This window comes from Pituophis catenifer, unplaced genomic scaffold (genome assembly GCF_029215685.1).
Source record: "Pituophis catenifer annectens isolate HBS135680 unplaced genomic scaffold, rPitCat1.0.hap2 SCAF_13, whole genome shotgun sequence".
In the NCBI taxonomy this organism is placed as follows: Eukaryota; Metazoa; Chordata; class Lepidosauria; order Squamata; family Colubridae; genus Pituophis; species Pituophis catenifer.
Genome location: NW_027256893.1, coordinates 24403967 through 24424317, shown reverse-complemented (window position 1 = coordinate 24424317; position 20351 = coordinate 24403967). Strand labels below are relative to the sequence as shown.

The 20351-nt window shown below is 48.6% G+C and overlaps 1 protein-coding gene across 3 annotated transcripts in view; it reads left to right on the top strand.

The window, feature by feature from the left end:
- Nucleotides 1-20351, top strand: part of KIAA0513 (KIAA0513 ortholog) — a 28019-nt gene continuing 7668 nt past the window's right edge. Inside the window, exons 1-10 of one of the 3 annotated variants that reach the window (XM_070953003.1) lie at nt 1-72; nt 11825-12302; nt 15576-15675; nt 15892-15965; nt 16552-16622; nt 16914-17124; nt 17471-17511; nt 17640-17724; nt 18463-18540; nt 19028-19057. In XM_070953003.1, coding sequence (XP_070809104.1) covers nt 11956-12302; nt 15576-15675; nt 15892-15965; nt 16552-16622; nt 16914-17124; nt 17471-17511; nt 17640-17724; nt 18463-18540; nt 19028-19057 — 1037 coding nt within the window. In that variant the 5' untranslated portion in view covers nt 1-72; nt 11825-11955. Of the gene's footprint in view, nt 73-6971; nt 7135-11824; nt 12303-15575; nt 15676-15891; nt 15966-16551; nt 16623-16913; nt 17125-17470; nt 17512-17639; nt 17725-18462; nt 18541-19027; nt 19058-20351 lie in introns of those variants that run through there. The other 2 variants (XM_070953002.1, XM_070953004.1) reach the window with 2 other exon arrangements.

The window sequence follows — 20351 nt, the reverse complement described above, 5'->3', positions numbered from 1 at the left end:
GGAAAAGTTGGCGAGACCTTTGCAACAAACCCTGGTTTGCTGGCTCGGCTTGGACAAGCAGCCGAGCTCCAGGTGAGATCCAGAGGTGGGGGAGGGAGGGAGGAGGGAGGAGGGATTTCCTGGGGGTGGCGACGTTTGCCTTTTGCAACTTGTAGCCAAGCAGGGCGAATGGCATTGGCTGGGCAGCCTTGATTCAGAGCTCGGCTTCCCAGATCTAGGATCTTGTGGACTGGCTGGCTCAGCTGGGTGAATCTTCTCAATTTCCCCCTTGATGTTCTAAGGCAGGGTCTCCAACCTTGGCCGCTTTAAGACCTGGCTGAGGAATTCTGGGAGTTGAAGCCCACAAGTCTTAAAGTGGCCAAGGTTGGAGACCCCTGTTCTAACAGGCAGCCTGGATTGGTGCAAAACAATGCAGTAAAATATTGTTTAATTTCTGGTAAATGTCTGTGGAGCTTCCCAATCATCCAGGTCATGGTTGTCCCAAATGTGCTTTTTCAAAAGGCAGCTGGACTTTCTTGCTTTTTTTTTTTTTATCTTGAAAAGGTTTCATTTCTCATCCAATAAACTTCTTCAGTTCTTCTAATTTCTGGTAAGAATGGTGGTGAAGGCAGTGTTACTGTGTAGGAGCGTTTTTTTTTTCAATAGATGTCATTTTTCAGGGCATCCAGCTAGGTGGCAGCACTTAGCCAGCCTTGGCTGTGCTTGAAAAGCTCAGAAGACTTAGAAAGGGGACCACTAGGAGATTTACTAAGCAAGTGGAAAGTTTGTGCACCAGCATGCAAACTTTTAAAGCTTGGAAGGAGTTTTTGTTGGCAAGACCCTCTAGCCGAACGGGTTCCTGCCTGCCAAGGAAGGGATTTGTGACTCTCTTGAACAGCTGGGGGAGGTGACAAACAGCTGCTTGGAATTTCTTTCCGGGCCTGCTTTGGAAGAGGTCCTACTCTGCAGGGCCAGTTGGTACATCTGGAGACTTTCCTCTAAGCTATTCTTCCTTCTCTCTGCAGATATGCTTTTAACTTCTTTGATATATTATCCAGCTGTGCCATTTTGTGCACCACTTTCCCCTGTCTGTGAATCTTTGCAGCTTTGTCTCATTTTCAGCCCTGTCTTGAGAAAAAAAATCAGCAAAGCTCAGGTCAATCCCTCCCCACCATATTTAAGGGGAAGAAGATACAACCCATTCCTTTCTGGTTGATGGAATCTAACCTCTAACCCAGGTCTTGTGACTTCCACTTGTAAAGACTTTCACAACCTCATGTAGCTGTGAGTTTCACACATGTTACTCAGATCCTACCTGTGCCAAATCCGCAGCCGCTGAACGCTTGGACTTGTGGTTGAGGTCTTACAAAGAGATCACGCTCCTCTTCAGAAAGGCAGTGTCCCTATTTGACCAACATGGTTTAAGGGTGCTTTTTTTTTAATCATTAAATCCGGTCAGTTTCACAGAGATCAAATGAGACAATTGCTTTCCTCCTCTTGCTCATTCCTCCTGGAGAGCGACTTTTTATTAACCTCCACCTATTTGCAGAAGAGGGAAGTTGTAAAATACACAGTGCAGCATTTTAAGAAAGTCAACAAGCTGGATTCTTGGTTTACTTTTTGGCCTCCAGAGGTGAAAGGGATGTACCACAAAACCTGTGTAGTTTTGGAACCGAATCGGTTGGGCTCAGTCACAACTGCAGGCTGAGCACGGCTGAGAAAAAACAGGGGACAAAATGTGTGATTTTGCTGGAAGAGTTCTGGTGCGTTGCTAAGGGTTGTGGGTTGAAGCGTGAAGCAATACAGTCCCTGCCTTTCCCCAACAAGGAAATGCCGATACTTTTTTTTCAAAAATTTCACAGCTTCCCAGAATGAAACCATTTCTAAGTGATCTCGGGAAGGGCAGGGCCATCAGTTCAGCTTCTTGTGGATATTCTTGCCCTCTCGACTGTGTTCACACAAGCAAGTTTAGTACAGGCAGTCCTCAACTTACAACAGCTCATTTAGTGACAGAGTGACATTCATTTAGTGTGAAGTTACAACAGCATTGAAAAAAAGTGACTTTTTATTTTCACATGACCGTTACAACATTCACATGGTCAGAATTTACTGATGACCACAACTGAGCCCAACATTTATGTTAAGTGTGACATTTGTTAAGTGAGTTTTGCCTCATTTTATGACATTTCTTGCCATGGTTGTTAAGTGAATCAATGCGGTTGATAAGTTAGGACCTTGGTTGTTAAGTGAATCTGGCTTCCCCATTGAGTTTGCTCATCAGAAGGTCGCAAAGGGGATCACATCACCCCGGGACACTGCAACCGTCATAAATATGAATCAGTTGCCAAGTGTCTGAATTTTGATCACGTGACCATGGGGATGCTGCAATGGTCGTAAGTGTGAAACACAGTTATAAGTCATTTTTTTCAGTGTCGTAACTTTGAACACTCACTCAGTGATCTGTTGTAAGTCAAGGACTTACACTGTATAAATTGAACAACTCAATAAAATAAACCCATTCTTATTAACAAACATAATTAGGTAATTTTCAAAGCTGGAAGTGATGGGGAAGAATTGCAGTTTATTTGAGTTGTCCTCTGTCCGGGGTGATTAAATGCACGGAACGGACACATGTGAGGAGAACTGAACCCTTTTCAAAGCAAAACTGAACTGTCTTTTAATGCTTGATGCCATGAACGCAACTCGATAGCATCTCTAATTTCAGAATGTCCTCCAATTGGCAATAGCCAAAGGAAATCATGTCATGGATAAACCAAAAGGCCCTGAGCAGCCCAGAGCACGAAGCTGTGATGCGTGTCACCAAAAGCAAGGTTGTGCTATTTTAAGAATAAGTTACACAACTGCCAGATCTCTTCTCTTGCTAGAATTGGCTTTTCCGAATCCCTAAAATCGGAAATTCAAAGAAGCATTTGCAATGCGAATGGACTGGCGCACTGGCCATTTGCGTCATCCTCAACCAGAGACCACTGGTGATGTCACTTAATTAAAGCAGCCGGATCTTTAATTTGGCAAATGATGCTGGAAGAAGGAAGAGCTCAAGCATCCTCCTTTTCTTAGCTTTTCCCCGTGAAATGCTTTTTCCTGCACAGAGCAAAGCGGCAGTTTCAGGAGGCCAGAAAGCTGACAACACACACACACACACACACACACACACACACACACACACACACACACACACACTGGGAACCTAGGAGCCCGCCCTGCTGCTTTCAGTGCGGTGGCTTATTCCGCCTTTTAACTCTGCCCTCGGGCGCCCTGTGCGCTGCCCCCGTTTTCTCCAAGCCTGTGCCAAGCGCCTCTTCCCCAGCGAAAAGGGAAAAAAACACAGTGGCAGGCTGCAATTGTGTGTTGTGTAACCATTGGGTAATTCAGTTACCAGGCCAACATTTCCACCAGTGGCAGGGATGCTAGTCAGACCCCCTGACAACCTCCTTGCTCGTCCTTTCTGAAACAGCGGGAGGGCTGGAACCTCTCGGCTGTGGCTTTCCGGGGCTAAGAGGTCAAAGAAAAGCTCTTTAAAGCAGAGGTTCCTCCACTGGCAGCGATAACGGAATTAAGCTCTTTGGAAAGCTCTTATCGTCCGCCTCCTCAGGCAGAGGAGGAGGAAAGGGTGGGGTGCCCGGAAAAAGAGCATTGGGACAAAAATTGGAAGGGCAGCCAAGTCCAGCCACGGTTGTGCGGTTGCAAAGGTGTGTTAGCAAGCTTAGCCAGGTCTCAATGTTCCTGGCGGAGCGCTGAGCAATTTGGAAACTTGTCGAACCGCTTTGATTGGTAGTTTGAGAAATCCTCGGTTTAAGACTGGAATTGAGCCTGGAATTACGGTCATAAATTGAGCCAGTCGTGCTGGTTGTTAAGTGAATCACCAGTGGATTGCGGCCAATTTTACAGGCTTTTTTTTTTTTTTTTTGCAACAGTCAAGTTCTTGGAAAACCAAAATTCAGTTCAGGGCAGTTCAGCAAAAACCACTTTAGTCTCACCTGCTGTAGTTCCTCATCCGAGGAGATGCAAAGGGGAAACAATTCTATCGCCCATTTTTCTTAGCTGGGGACATGGTCATGCCTGAATGGAGCTTGCGAAAGTCTCCGGTGAGCTGGCGAAGAAATATTTAATGCTTGACAGCTTATCCTTGTGCGAGCCTTGCCTTGCCTTGCCTTGCCCTTCTGGAGAAACCACGTGCTTTGCGGCTCACACCTGCCCAAGGAGCTCAGGTACCACAGGAATGTGGGATGGTCTTGTGACAGGTGTCAAAAGGGATTCAGCTAAGAAGGGACTTTGATGGACAAGTGACTCAGCTCTAGCCCAGCGGCTTTCATTCAGAAACTGGCAACCTGTAGCCTGGCCAAGTGCAGCATCATTAGCTAATAAAAAGTTAATCTTTAAAGTGCCAGGATATTAAAGTTGTCCCTTTTGTTTTAACTGCTCTTGCCTTCTGGCAGCTCTGCGCATGCGCGCACTCTTCCTGTTCCTCTGCCTCCCTGCTGTCCGACTCTGGAGGCTCCGGAGTCTGTGCATAACTCCCTGATGGCCCTGGCCCCATCTCTGCCTCCAACGCAGAGCCCTTGTCCGGGCCTTCCCCGGACTCCAGGACTGGCCCATGTTCCTCCCCAGCCTCCTCACTGTCCAACTCAGCTGCTAGCTCCGCGGGCTGCTGACGAACCACGACATCTATTCTGATTGATTGAGATGCTCCCCAAGTCCTCTGCTTGCAGAATTCTGGGAGCTGACGTCCACAGGTTGTAAAAGGGCCATAGTTGCTGGCTCCTGGCCTAGGCCCTGCCTTCTGAATGAAGAAAAAAACATGCTTCCAAGCTGGAAGCAACCCAAAATTCGGGTCTGTCCAAGACAGGATGAATAAGAGTTGGGTTAGCTTTCATCAGGCCCGGCTGAAATGAAGTTAGAGCCCGACTGGCTGGCTGTTCATTTCCTGCCTCGTTGCAAGTAATTATTTTTACTGGCTTAGAAAGCTGGTGGAGCAACAGAGGGAGAGAACTGGCAGTTGCTTCCTTCGCTTTCTTCCTCCTACCACCGCTATTTCGCTGATTTCCCAAAGGAAGCCCAAAAGTGATGAATGCAGAGAACTGACAGCAAAACATCATCACACACTACATATGGGTGTGATTGAGCCAGATTTCTCTCATTTTTTGGAGAAAGGAGCAGCGGAGATAGCATCCTGACTTCGAGGACATTTGCTAGCTTGCCAGGCATTGCTGTCCAACATCCAGGAATCGGGGTGGGGGTGGGGGCGGAATTTCAAGGGTCTCCCCAAGAAAAGGAGTGAGGCAATGGTTAGCCAACGTTATAGGTTTGCATTTATCGGGAGTTTCTGATCAAGAATCGAGATGACACCCTTGGAAGGGGAGAAGTATACAGCCTGCAGCTACCAAAATGCACAACAGAACGAAAAGCCTCTCGTCTGTTCCTAGAATATGCTGGGGTGAAGGACTCGACAGAACCCCAGGGCTGGAGGGCCCTTGCACTGTGAAGGGGCGACAGCCGTCAGCGCAGGCAGCCTCCTGCGGGGGTGGCCGTCTCAAGCTGTGCTGGAGACCACGAGTGGCCTGTCCACCTGGCTCCGCTCGCTCAGACGGCGAGGAACAAAACGTTGCTCATTTTCAAGTGCTAAAGTGGGAGCGAGGAGGCCGCGGCTTTGCCTGAATTGAATCTGCCAGCTCTGCCTAAAGCGAAATGGATTTCAAAGGGCTGCCAGCTGCCCCGGCGTGCTACTATCCCACGCAGATCTTTTGAAACCTGTCTTTCCGCGACAATCTCGGTTTCTGTTCAAGCCTTTGGCTTCAAGGCAGAGCCGAAAGATGCCCTGTGCTTTGAGGAATCCACTTTGGGACTGAGGGGTGGGAGCATATTTGGGCTCTGTTGGGAATAAAATGGCAGAATAACAGAGTTGGAGGGGACCTTGAAGGTCTTCTAGTCCAACCTCCTGCCCAAGCAGGAGACCCTATACCATTCGGGAGAAATGGTAGTCCAGTCTCTTCTTGAAAACCTCCAGTGATGAAACATCTGCAATTTCTGAAGGCAAGCCCCTCTACTGATTAATTGTTCTCACTGTCAACAAATTTCTCCTTAATTCTCTCCTTGATTAGTTTCCATCCATAGCTTCTTATCCTTCCCTTGGGTGCTTTGGAGAACAGGTGGACCCCCTCTTCTCTTTGACAGCCCCTCAAATATTGGAAGATTTCTATCATGTCATCTATAGTCCTTCTCTTGGTTGGATGATACATTCCCAGTTCCCACAACCGTTCATCATACCCTTTAGCCTCCAGTCCCCTAATCGTCTTGGTTGCTCTTCCATGCACTCTGTATGTGTGTATGTGTGTGTAATTAGCATTCAGTCATATCTCAAAAGGCTTCCTACTCCACTTCAAGCTTCATATCCGCTGAGTAGACCTGCACAGTACGTCAGCCTTGCAGGGGAATATGGTTTTTGTGATCTTTGGGAGAGCAAACTCATCGCCTGCCCGTGATGCAGAGATGTCTGCATCCTGGATTGCAACAAGCCAAGATAGATGCTCCTTCGACATGATACGTAGAATTTTCCAGGGAAGCATTCACTGCACAACTTTGACGCAGAGACTTGCTTCGCCTGTGCCAGCAGCTCCCTCTGGGCTTCCAGTTTGGGGGCTTGAGATTAAACTCTTTTGTTTCGTCTGGGGCTCCTCGTTAATCTTGCACCAGGTCTTTCCGCTGCGGTCCGTCCAAGGTCAACCGTTGAGACGTCGCTTGCGGTGGATGCCTTCCCCTTCTACCCCAGTTTGGCATTTCACACGGAAGAAGGAACCACTCTGCTAAATCCTGATAAGATTTTCCTTCTGCCTCTGCTGGGCTGATTCTCTCTCTCTCTCTCTCTCTCTCTCTCTCTCAAATGTCATTGAGCGTGAGTCACAGGGAGATTTCCCCCCCACCCTTCTCTGACGTGGTTTCAGCAGGTTAACTGGGAGAGGAGAGACGAGACGTGTTTGTGTTGGGATCATCATCTGCACTTCGTTGTTTCTCTGGTGTGAAGTTGAGCACCGGGAGACTTTCTCTCTCTCTCCAGCTGTACTGCTTTCCTGCTTGCTTTCTATCCAGAGGTGCCCAAGCCGGCTGTCTGGCTCCGGATCTCCCCACTGGGGCTTGTGGGTAAGTCCGGCTCCTGCACTTCTCACCCTGAGGTCTGCTCCGTTCTCAGCCACCAGGGGTGTGGAGGTTGGAGCAGATGACCATACCTGGATCTCAGGTGGAGATGACTCCTACCTTTCCAGCTGGGAAGAGCGCTTTGGTGTAGAAGCCCTCAGCACTTCTCAGAATTGTGGTGTTTTCTTTGTGGCCAATAGGTCTCTAAGGATCTCCTTGGGACCACAATCCCAGGTCTTAAGAAAACTCCATGGTGTGAACTGACCATCTTCATGTTTACTCCATCATGGGGATTTCCCTGGCATGGCTGGCTGGCTCTCAGCCTGTCCCTGAGGCTTGGGGATGGGGGCTCGGGGCTGTGGCTCGGTGTATCTCTGGGTCTCCCTTGGAACGAGGCTTGGGAGGCTGGCGATGCGCACCACGCACCAAGCAGCAAATGGAAACGAGGGCTGAATTGCTCAGCAGGTTGTGTAGGAATCCTCCCCCCTCCAAGCTGCTCTGGGTCAGCATGAGTTTCTCCTCCTGCTCGCATCCGTAGCTCATCTAGATTTGAAGGCCAGCCCAGGAGCAGGTAACGTTGTGTCCCACGACCTTGTAGAACAGCCTTGGAGGGCAAGGGGGGAACCGGGTGGTTTTGGTGGAGGGGTTGAGCCTTTGCTCTGTGCCAGGGATCTGAAGGCTGTGTTGGAGGGGGGGGGTTGCTGTTATTATGGACCATGGATTAAACGGAACGGGGTAACTTTTCTTTACCGTTCTTGCCATTATCTGTCTGTTGGATTCTTTATGGGTTTGAAATCCAGTTTTGTCAACTGAAGAAATAAAACAGGGCATGTCTTGTAGGTGGGTTGGGGTTTCAAGAGATGAAAAAGTGAGGATGCCTCCATGAAGATGAAGGATTTTTGTAAACTTTGGACCAAAGGCATATCTGCTTTTATTTTAATTTTTTCCTTCCTTCCTTCCTTCCTTCCTTCCTTCCTTCCTTCCTTCCTTCCTTCCTTCCTTCCTTCCTTCCTTCCTTCCTTCCTTCCTTCTCTCAGCTTCCTTTTATCTTGTCCCTTCCTGCCTGCCTGCCTTCTTTCCTGGCTGCCTTCTTGCCTTCCTTTCTCTTGTCTCTCCTCCCTCCCTCCCTTATTTATTATCCTTAATTTCTTGCAAATGCTTGTTCTGTTGTCCCTTTGGGAGCAATTCTGTCAGGTTTAATGAGAGGGGAAGGCTGACTTCCTCTGCGTTCGTGACACCCCACTTCTCTGGAACTTAAACTCCAGAATTGCAGGATCGATCCCCACTCTGAACTGAATGCCCTTTCCAGATTTCCCAATCCACGGGGCACGGAATGTGTATGTCTGTGTGTGTGTGTGTGTGGGGGGGCATTTGCAAAGAGGACTCTTGGGGAGAGCTGCGTTTGTGAGATGCTTAGTTTCTCCTGCCTGACAAAGGCCCTGAATGAACTCTGCAGCTTTCCAGGTCTGCAGTTTGCAGGCTGTGGGGGGCGGGGCGGGGGGTGGGGGTGGGGGGCTGGGACAGCTCATCCTCCTTCCTGTCAGGAGCAAAGAACAGGTTGATTCGGCACAAGCAGCTGGTGCTGCATCATCCTTCCCTTCCTTGAAAGGGGATAATTATTTACGGTGAGGGGTCCGGTGCAAAGAAGGAGGAGTTGTGGGGCTGCTCAGCTGGGGAGAGGGCAGAGTCCAGCTGGGAAAATAATATATGCTTTCAGCTTGAGAAGTGAGCCCATTCAGCTCCCCAAAGCACCGAGCAGAGCGGGAGGCTGCATGTGGGTGCTGGTGCCAGACAGAGACCGGGGTGGGCTGGGGATGGAGAAAGAGATGTCAGTGGCAAATCCACGAGTAAAAATGGGCTCCTATCTCCTGTTTACAACACAAGTCTTTTCAGCAGTGCCAAGAAGTTGCACACCTATTTGCACTATTCAGGTGACCCTGAGGGCACTGATAAACCTCCAAGTGGCCTCAACGGCTCTCAGGGCGAATGCAAATGACCAGCTGTCTGCAAGGAGTACAGATCCTTGAATGCAAATATACAAAAATACAAATCCTTTCATCTTCCACCACTCAGTCAGAACTGAAGAAGCTTCTTGGATGAGAAGCGAAACAGCTTCAAGAAAAAACAAAGTCCAGTTGCCTTTTGAAAAAGCACCTTTGGGACAGCCATGACCTGGAGGACTGAGCATCTCCATAGAGAAATGGGAGTTCACTTCCAAAGGAGAGGATGGAATTGAGCAGCTGGGAACTGGGGTCATTTGAGGCCTTTATGTACCTCACTCAATCCTGTTCCATGTTGTGCTTTCTGGATGGATTCACATCACACACAAAAGCCTAAAATGGGTCTGGGAAGTTGGTGGGTCAGTGTGTGGTGGGAATCCAGCCACTATATTAGGGATGAACATCGGGCAGAATCACAAAAAAATAGACCTTCTTGGTGGTGGCCCCATTTCTATTCCTGTGGTATGGTTGACTCCCCACTCTGTTGCTTTTCCTAAAAATGTGTTTTTGTCATGTGGGGGGGGTGGGTGGGCAGGGACCTCAAATGGAGATGGAACCGATCAAGTGACCGTATTCATTTCTGCCTTTTTTCCCCCTTGTTGGCAGATAAAAATAGATTTTGGATAGCACTGTTCCAGCCACTGTCTTGACTTGCTTTTCAACACCCCAGTTCTCTTGGAAAAGCTTCCCTTGCCTGTCAGGACTCAGCCAGCTGGCTGTGGACAGAGTTGCTGGTTGCCTCCTTATTTGCCCATGCCAGTCGGTTGGCACTGCCTGAATTGCGTGACACTCTGCTGTTCTTTGTCTGGTGGAGGGCACAGATGGGCCTGCGGGTTTTAACACCATAATCAGGCAAATTGCACCCCTCCATGAAGTGTGATAACGGCCTGTTTTTAAAAGTGCCATTGTGAGAAAGGAGGTGGGCCCAGCAGCCTTTTAAATACAGGTTGTGGAGGGGCTTAAATTGCAGCTGTTGGCTTCCAAGAGAGCTCTCGGCTTCTCTTGGCTCTGCCCCGGCCCCTTTCTAGCTTGGCTTCTTTTGAGCATGATATTGAAGTGATTGCAGAGTCTGTTTACAGGAGCAAAAATGTAGGGCAGTCCCAAAGATTAGGGGCAGGAGGTGACTGACCAAGCGATGAAAGCGAGCAAAGAAAGATGAAACAAGAAACTCAGGCCTGAAACAATCAAAGCCGAATGTTCCACAAGATCAACCAGAGAGGAGAATCCCACTCCCAAAGAGTCTTTAAGGGTGTCTTTAGGAATTTAAAATGGCTTTTCCATGGCAGCTTTTGATGGGGCTCTGGGGAAGTGGCCAAGCTTTGAAAGAGGAGGGGAGCGTAGGCAGCTATGTGGCCTCAAAGTGTGCACTGTATTTTGCTGTTGTTGTTCAGATGCTAAGTTGTGTCAGACTCTTTGTGACCCCCATGGACCACAGCATGCCAAACTCCCCTGTCCTCCCCTGTCCCATTGAGTTTGTCCAAATTCATGGCCATTGAGTTGATGGCACTAGCAATAACAATAGCACTTAGACTTATATACCGCTTCACAGCCCTCTCAAAGTGGTTTAGAGAGTCAACATATTGCCCCCAACAATCGGGGTCCTCACCTTGGAAGGATGGAAGGCTGAGTCAACCTTAAGCCGGTCAGGATCGAACTCCTGACAGTGGGCAGAGTTAGTCTTCAATACTAACTCTAACTTCAATACTCTAACCACTGGGCCACCATGGCTCCTAGAAACTATCGAACCCTCTCATCCTCTGCCCCCTCCTTCTCCTTTTGCCTTCCATCTTTCCCAACCTCAGGGTCTTCTCCAAGGAGCCCTCTCTTCCCATTGGGTGGCCAAAGTATTGGAGTTTCAGCTTCAGGATCTGTCTTTCCAAAGGACCATCAGGGTTGAGTGCAAAATGTTGGCCAATCCAGCTTTCTCCAGTTTGATTCCTGTCCTTGAAGAGCTTCCTTCCCTTCCCACCCCTTGCCTTTTATGGGCCCCAAAGGCTTCCCTAGACTCGAAGCAAGGCTGCCAAGAACAGACTCCAGGAGCTGTCCAGGGTGCTCCAAAATTTCTGGAGCATTTCTTCATTTCAAGCTCCATTTGATCTTATCCCTCCTGCAGCCAGGGAGGGTAGATTGGTATCCAACAGATCCGGGATCCGATTTGGAAGTGGTTGGATGTGAACTGGAAAGGAAGCTTTCCAAACAGGCGACGTTTCCAATTGCCAGCAACTCTGAATGCCGGCCTGGGTGCCAAGTTCTGCCTTAAGAACCTCTGTACAGGTAGTCCTCGACATCCAACACTTCGTTTAGTGACCGTTCCAAGTTTGAACAGCACTGAAAAAAGCGACATGACTGTTTTTCACACTTATGACCATTTCAGCATCCCCTCTGGTCACATGGGTTACATTTGGATGCTTGAGAACTGACTCACATTTATGATGGTTGCGGTATCCCGGAGTCGTGTGATCCCCTTTTGTGACCAGCAGGGAAGTCAGATTCCCTTAACGACCACGTTACTGACTTAACAGCTGTAGTGATTCACTTAATAACTGTGGCAAGAAAGGTCGTAAAACAGGACAAAATTCACTTAACGGCTGTCTCGCTTAGCAGAAGTTTGGTGCTCAATTGTCGTAAGTCAAGGACCACCCATAAATATCCATAGGGTTTAAATGATTAACCACAATTAATTGCTTCTTTTTCAGGAGCCTTCAAGCATGCTGGCCAAAGAGGAGTTTTGATCTAGAACATGGCTTGTTGCTGGTGGCCTCCAGCCTTCCTTGAAAAGGGAATTTGAGACCTTCACTATCTTGATCCCGGCACCTTCACAAGAACCATGGAGGTGGTTGATGTTCCAGTGGGAAACCTCATTGACTTTGACTCTGAACCATCCACCACGGACACCTCCGAGTCGGTCCCCACCGGCCCCTCGACCGCCAACGGCCACGCAGGGCTGGATTGCCGCGAGGCGGGCCCTGCGGCCGAGGAGAGCGATGCCACCGAATCGGCCGACAGTGAGAATGACACGACCGACTCGCCCACCCACCCAAGCTGGAACAACCACCGATGTTCTTCCTCGGAGTCCTACTCATCCAACCACAGCACGGAGTCCGCTCGGGGGGAAGTGGCGACTGAAAACCGGGAGTTCGTGAGCCAATATGTGGAGAAGATCTTCACCGGTGGGTGAGTGTTGCAGGAGCCCCCGTGGGACCCTGGAAGGGGGACGGAGGGGTGAGGGGAGTCCTAAACCCACTCCTGCCTGGAGGGCATGGCATTGCCAGCCTGGAGATTTTCCTCCCGCCAGGTCGAGCACGGTGGAGGTGCCTCTTGGTGTCTGGACCACGTGCCGCCAGCCACGTGATCCCAGCTGCCGGATCTTTGTTTTGATCACATCTGTGCCGGCAGGAGATTCAGTGCCATCTGACAAGTGAAGGGAAAGGAGAACATTTTTATGATTGTCTCAGGAAACGCCAGCGAAAGGGAGCAGGGCAGGCTTGCTGGAAGAGGAGCAAGACAGAAAATCTGGCTTTTATTTTTTAAAAAAGAGCACAGAGAAAAATGACACAACCCAGGGGATTTTGAAAAGGCAGCATTTTCAAAATCCTCTGGGTTGTTCCTCTCCCGGGTGATGCATACGAGTTGATCTCTCCGGGATCCATCTTCCATCCAAATCCATCCCAACCCTCTTTTCTCTTTCTCCTTGGGTAGCACAGGATCTCAAAGCTGAGTCCTCCTCCTCTGAAGTACAACAGTTCTTTTTTTTTTTGAAAAAAGTTTTTTTTTATTTTTAAACAAACATACATAAAACCATCTTCAGTTGCAAACAGCGTGTCGGTTGGTTACAAATCTTTTGTGCATCATTCACCAAATTCATGGCTTACAATTTACAATTTACCCAGATTCTCGTATCATTGACCTAATATATATCTATATATTGTTATCCTCATTAACTCACTTCTTACTCTTCAACTTACAACAGTTCATTGAGTGACCATTCAGAGTTACAACGGCACTAAAAAAAGCGACTTACAACCGTTTTTCACACTTATGACCGTTGCAGTATCCCCAGGTTCACGGGTTCCAAATTCAGACGCTTGGCAACTGACTCATATTTATGACGGTTGCAGTGTCCCGGGGTCACGTGATGCCCTTTTGCGACCTTCTTGACAAACAGAGTCAACGGGGAAGGCAGATTCACTTAACAACTGTGCTAATATAACAACTGCAGCGACATCCACTTAACAACCATGGCATGAAAATTTGTAAAACGGGACAAAATTCACTTAAGAGATGTTTGGTTTAGCAACAAAAATTGTGGTCGTAAATCGAGGAATATCTACAGTCCCAAAGGTCCTTTTTTCTTCAAGGACTTTTCCTTGAGGGAAAAAAAAAATTGTCCTTGAGGTGGGGGGAGGGGTTTTGAAGCAAAACCCCTCCCCCCACCTTTGGGACAATTATGACCTGGATGACTGAGAATCTCCACAGTCATTTAACTTCTGGTACTTCCTGCCTGAGGATTTGGGAGCCAATGGCAGGGCAGATTTCATAGCTCCTGCCGGCCACTTTTGGCTCAGATATTTAAAAAAATCCCACTGAATCTCAGCAAAGCTTGCTGCATTCTGAGTCACCCAGGTCTGAATTAATGTGATGGGAGCTGAGCGATGAGGGAAGGAAGGCTGGCTCGGCTTCCTTGCCTGCTCGGAGGCCGGTTGGGTTCTGGAGCTATCTAGAATATTCCCTGTGCAGCTTGCACTCGGATGCCACCAAAAGCGGAGGGTTTGCCCTCCCTCTGCAGAAGCGGGAAAGATGCAGTGCTTTGGAGCAAAGCTTTTCATGTGAATTGTTAAAGAATTGATTGAATAAGAAAGCCGGTAGCCTAAGGCAATATTTCTCCACTGTGCACTTCTCCTGTCTCCCTGGATAAGTCATTTAATTCCTCATTTTATTTCAAGCAACTTAACTGAAAGATCTGCAGTTTTTAGCCAATTATTTTGGAAGCCAAGCAGTTTCTGCAAGCCCATTGGAACGGGGTTATGCCTGGACTCTGGTTAGACTTTTCAAGCCAACTAGATCCTTCTAAAGGACAACAGAAACAAACAAGAGTTTTTCTGTCCACCTTCTTTTCCATGGTGGAAAGACCTAGACTTGACAGATGCCAAGGTCCAGAGGCTTCTCCGTTCCTTTGCTGGAGAAAAATACCTTCAACGTGTCTTCTGTATAACATGGATAGCCCCTGCACCCATTATGATTAAAATATATCTTGGAAACCCCACCGTCATGGCAAGTTCAGGAAAAAGGCAAAACCCCAGGGATGCTAATATTTCTGTAATAAAGGCAAGGATCCTATGGAACAGCCAGCCTCCTGCTAGAACTGTGTTTTTCTCAACCGTGACAACTTTAAGAGGGGTGGACTTCAACTCCCAGAATTCTGTGCTGGCTGGGGAATTCTGGGAGTTGGAAGTCTACTCCTCTTAAAGTTGGCATGGTTGAGAAACACCGCTTTGGAAGCCCTTTTATCCACTGGTTTTATTCCAGAATAGAGAGTTGTTCTGGAGCACTGGTCTCCAATCTCGGCAACTTTAAGACTTGTGGACTTCAACTCCCAGAATTCCTCAGCAAAGCTGGCTGAGGAATTCTAGGAGTTGAAGTCCACAAGTCTTAATGTTGCCGAGATTGGAGACCCCTTGTTCTGGAGGACACTTAATGCTCCTATGCCTATGATGCATGCTTACTATTTGCTCCATTGTCACTGAGTTAACTTATTTGTATATGCTACCTTACTATTGCTACGGATGTTTTAATTTCCTGGATTTATTGCATGCCGCTGCAAGCTGCAGGGAGTCCTTGGAACTAAATCAGCGTATAAGTGTAATAAATAAAATTTGCCAGACAGGAGCTCTCCTTTTGCAGCTGGGTTTTTTTTAAAAAAAAAAAAACTCATGGAATTGAGGCTGAGGATAAATATCTGCAGCCAACTTCCTGTCTGTTCTGGTGCCTTTGGGAAACCTGTTTATTTACCTTGACAGATAACAGGACCCGGAGTCACACAATTATCTCTTTGGTTTGAGTCAATAGAAAAGGGCAGGTCCTGTGGTTTCTGAGGACAGGGGTTTACCTGGCGATACCTTGCAGGCATCCCGTATGTTTTAAGGAAAGGAAGAATGAAATTTTGTGGGCCACCTGGTGCCTTTGAAACTTGGGCTATGGGAGAGGGTCATTTGCAGAGAAACCTTCGTTGTCGGTCTGTAGGAATCTCAGTTCCTTCTGCTTCAGGAGCCCAAATTCATAGAGGTAGCCACAAAGAAGAGGAGGTCAACCTATTTTCCAAAACATCTGAAGGCAGGACAAGAAGCAATGGATGGCAGGCAGGCAGGCAGGCAGTCGGTCTGCAGTCTGGAAGCAGATATTTCTATCTATAGGCGTGCAAGATGTGACTGTGATTGTGTGTGATTTCAGAGAGGAGTTTGACCAAGAGGAACAAGCCAGATTCGGGGAGCTGTGCAGCGGCGAGAACACAAAAGGCAGAGAGTGGTTTGCCAGATACGTCAGCGCCCAGGTAAGGAAGCATTTAGGATCAAACCGCTTTGCGGATCAGATCTGGAATCCTGTAGATCTCGGGGACCGTGCGTGGCTTGTCACTGGCAGGCTTCATGCAATTCCAGCCTGCTTCAGAATTTCTTTTTAGGATTGTTAAGCGTCCCTGTGGACCCACCATTGAAAAGTACTACCATCTTGGTATTCCTAATTCCGTCCCTTGTCGGTTCCTTCACAGCGCTGCAATTCCAAGTGTGTGTCCGAGCAGACTTTCTATCGCCTGGTGCAGTCCTTTGCCGTTGTGCTGTTTGAGTGAGTAATGCCAGGCATCTTGTGTGTGTGTGTGTGTTAACAGAGCTTGATTCTGTGGACTTTTAACCCAACCAGATCCACCAAATATTTTGGGCTAGATTTCCTTAAATCCCTGATCTTCTGAGCATTCTCTCTGTCTCTGTCTCTGTCTCTGTCTCTGTCTCTGTCTCTGTCTCTGTCTCTGTCTCTGTCTCTGTCTCTGTCTCTCTCTCTCTCTCTCTCTCTCTCTGTCCCTCTCTCTCTCTCTCTTTCTCTCTCTCTCTCTCTCTCTCTCTCACACACACACACACACTTCCATTTTGGCTCTGTAATGCATTCCTTGGAATGGCCCTGGGCCCTTCTCCTCCCCAAAGCACAGAATCTTAGAATTACGGGGTTTGGAAGATCCGGGACCCTCAAATCCAGCGTTTCTCAAACTTGAAGGTGGGTGGACTTCAACTCCTCGAATTCCCCAGCCAGCTTGAGAAATGCTGCTCTCCAACCCAACCCTTTGCAAAGTGCAGGAAAACCATTTTTTTGAGCCATGTTCCTAGAGTGTGCGCCCCCCCACCACTTTTCACCAACTTTTAACTCTTTGGCTTTGTAGATGCTACCAGACGGATGACTTCAGCCCTGCTAAAAACCTGATGACCATGTGCTTTACTTACTATTATATTGGTAAGTGCAGCCAAAGCCGAATCAGAGGAGTGGTTTGTCTCTAGCAGCAGCTATGGATCTTCCCAGAAAAGTTTTTTTTTTAAATTAAGAAAAGGAATCCTGCCTCCCTTTATTTATAAGCTGCCATGTGGACTAATAACTTGGCTTGTTTTAAAAAGCAAAGAAGTGGGTCTCTTTACAGGATTGGAGATGGGTTACTCCCTATTTTGACTGGGAGATTCTGGGAGTTGAAGTCTTAAAGTCGCCAACTTTGCGAAACTGTTTCCCCTTGGCATTCTTCTCTTTGTGTAGGCAAGCCCCAAACTCTCCCCCCAGAGTGCAAAGAGAAAGCCACGGGAAGCATCGATTCCTACCTGAAGTCTGCCAACAGCTGGCTGGCCGAGAAGAAGGACATTGCGGAACGACTGCTGAAAAACACCTCGGCCAAGACGGAGAACATGAAAGGGTTTTTCGGGAGTTTTGAAAGCAAACTGAGGGGTCCCAGTGGGGCCAGGAAAAGCGAGTGAGTCCCCATCGCTCATCTTCCATTGCTGGGGAAGAGAAGATTTAGGGCAGACCCCGAAGGATGCAGCCACGTTGTAAACTGTAAATTCTGGAAGAACGAATGGCGTGTCCTCTGAGACTCCCAAAGGCAGGAATAAAATCAGGGGGTGGAACTGGCAGGAAAGGGGATTTTGTCTGAGGGTCAGGGAGAAACTTCATAATGCTGGATGCGGTTGTGGAATCGACTGCCTAGAAGCCGTTGATCGTGGTCCTTGCAGGGATTGGCACCAAGGATGGGCTGCCCTGGCTCAGCCTTCTGTGGCAGAGGGGGACTTGCCTGAATCCCACCTCTGCTCTTCTTCTAGGGATGGCGAAGAGAAGCCCAGGGAGAGAATGCAGAAATCAGGTAAGCAGATCCACCCAGATGGTTGGTGGTCCTTGGTGGGAGCTCCGGATCTCTCAAGCAGGGCAATGAAGGTGGAAGGGGTGTGCCTACTCCAAAGCACCATGGTCTTAATGTCCCTTTCTCTGCAGTTTCCCTGTACAGTCCCGAGGAGGAAGAAGAAAGAAATGGGGAGAAGATCTACCTGTACATGCACCTCAAGCAACAGCCCATCTGGTAAGGACAGAGAAGATGCCTGTTCTGACCCAGCTCCCCAAACACGACAAACCCTCTGAAGTTAACTCAAAGATTCCTTTATTAGGAGCTCCAGGAGAAAAAGTTTCTCTCTCTCACAGTAGGCTAACAAGTCTGTCTGGCAGGGAGAAGAATATTGTCTGCCACACCTATTCATCTCGGCCCCCTGCCTTTTATCCCCAGAGCTAGAGTGAGGCTTTGCTAGCAGTGGTGGCTCTTCCGTCCCAAGGACCAGCCCATAGATTTCCACCGCTCTCCTCTCCTCTGCCTTCTGTGCATCCGTGTGTCAGGCACTGGACCCAGCTGTTGTTCCTCTTCCTCATCAGCCACCTCCAGACCTCTCCATCTGAGGGCTGACGGATGGCCCAGGCTCTGCCTCTCTCTCTCTCTCTCTCTCTCTCTGACAGCTCCATTCCCTCTTCCCCCTCGGAGCTCTCAGGTTGCCTTGATGCTCACTCCCATGCCTCCTCCTCCCCCTCCTCCTCTGATTCAGCTGCTGGAGGGGTCGGTGGCCGACAGGCCACAACAGTGGCCTTCTCAATCTCCACAGCCTCCACAGAAAGACGGCTGTGGCCCTCGGAACATCTCAGCACAGCCACACAGAACCCGGCTGTCGTTGGCACCGGCCTCCATGCTCCGTCTTTCTTTTATTCATTACATTTATAAGCCACCCATCTCACTATCCAAAGCAACTGTAGTGTCTTCATCCCGGTTTCGTAGGCACACTCTAAGGTTCTGGAATGCGGCTTTCTTCGACGCCGTCCACTGCGAGAGGCGGAAACGGTCACCCACCACCAGGTAAGCATCTCTCGGGTGGGGGGGCCCTCTGGCTCTGGAGGAGGGCGAGGGGAGGAAAGGTTGGCTGGAGAGAAGGTTTCCCACATCTCTCTGGCCTCCATACCCCTTTCTCAAGATGGCTCCTTCTGTTCGTTTGTGGGCGAACTGCTCTCGGATGTTCTTCTTCGGATTAGGAAGTGCTCGGCTGATCGTGGAGCAAGCTCACCTCTTTGCCAACACTCAAAAGAAGGGGGAGATTGGTGGGAAGGACCTTCACTCTTGTACTGTCTTGTGGGTGGGTTGAAAAAACTAATTCTCTCTCTCTCTTTCTCTCTCTCCCTTTCTCTCTCTCTCTCTCTTTCTCTCTCAATGTCTGTAATCCTGTTCTTTTTTTCCTTGGTTCATTTCTTCTGTCCTTTCCTTTCTTTCTTTCTTTCTTTCTTCCATCCATCCTTCTTGCATGTCCTTGCCATGTGACTTCTCTTGGCCCTTCCTGCTGCCACTCCAGAGGGGACACTGGGGAGGAAGAGGAAAAGAGGTGTGTCTTCCCACCTTTACTTTCTTCCCTTTCTTTCCCCCCCACCCCCCTCCCCACTTAAATGGTTACCCCAGTCCAAAAATTTGCCTCCTGCCAGCGGGGATGAGAAATCCTATCGCCTGCCACAGCTAGACGGCAGAACTTGTTCATTCATTAATTGATTGAATCCATTTCTATTGAAATTTGCTTTTCTTTGGCCTGGTGGGGCTGCCTGGTTTATTCCTGCGGGCAGCCCCTTTTTCTAGAGCCAAGTTCAGAAGATGAAGGCTGCCCTGGGGGCCTCTCAAGCGGACATCTTTGGCCTCGTGACTAAAATTTGCCTTGCTTTGGAAAGCTGCAATGCGACAGAGATAGGATTAAAACGAAAGAAATTTTGCACGCTAAACCGATGGGCAACAAGGCCTTCCTTAAACAATCCTCTGGATTGTCTTCAAACACAGGAACCCATCTTCCCGTTCCCTGCCAGAGGTGATGGGCCACAGTTTTTTTTTTTTAAATGGGCTGAGTAGTGTTTTATGGTCTTCTGAATTTTCATTTAACATTTCCATCCCCTTAGATATCATAGCTCAGGAGTCACGTTTAGGTTAATTCGGTTTTGCCATTTTTGTGTCTCGGCAATCGGGGGTAAGTTTTTGGAAAGTGGCTGCTGCTTTAGTCTGTAAGAAGTTCCAAAGTTTCAGTGTTTTGTTTTGGTTTCCCCTTCTCCTCCTTCCGTTCTTTTGGCTTCTGAGCACCTTGGGTGACTGGCTGGCCTCTTCTGTCTCTCCCTCCCCTTCCCTTCCTTTGTTAACTGTCTGGACTTAAAACATCTCCTCTTCTGAGTAAGTTCTCTCTTGCCCCGATGACGACACTGTGCGTTTCCCCTCTTACTGGTGTTTTTTCCTGCCTGCACCCGAGGCCAGCTTGCTCTTCTTCCTAGAGCGGTGATGGTGAGCCTATGAGAAGGGTGAGCCGCCATGCCATTTTGGGTGACACACCGAGTCTCTGGACCCTCTGGAAGTCATGGAAGAGGGTCTTGCTCTTGTGCTACTTTGGGGGCCTCCAAAAAACTCTGCGAGTGTTCTTCCGTGATTTTCGGAACCTCTGGAGACCCTGTGAGAACAAAGCACTCTTGAATGATCTCCAGAAGTTCTGGAGCAGTGGTTTTGGAGAGAGCTCTTTTGTCTGTGTATATATATGTGTGTGTGTGTGTGTGTGTGTGTGTGTGTGTAAAATACACCAGCAGAGTCTGAATTTTTGACCCACCAAGTGCAAAAGGTTTGCCATCACTGTCCTGGGGGGGGTGTTGCACACA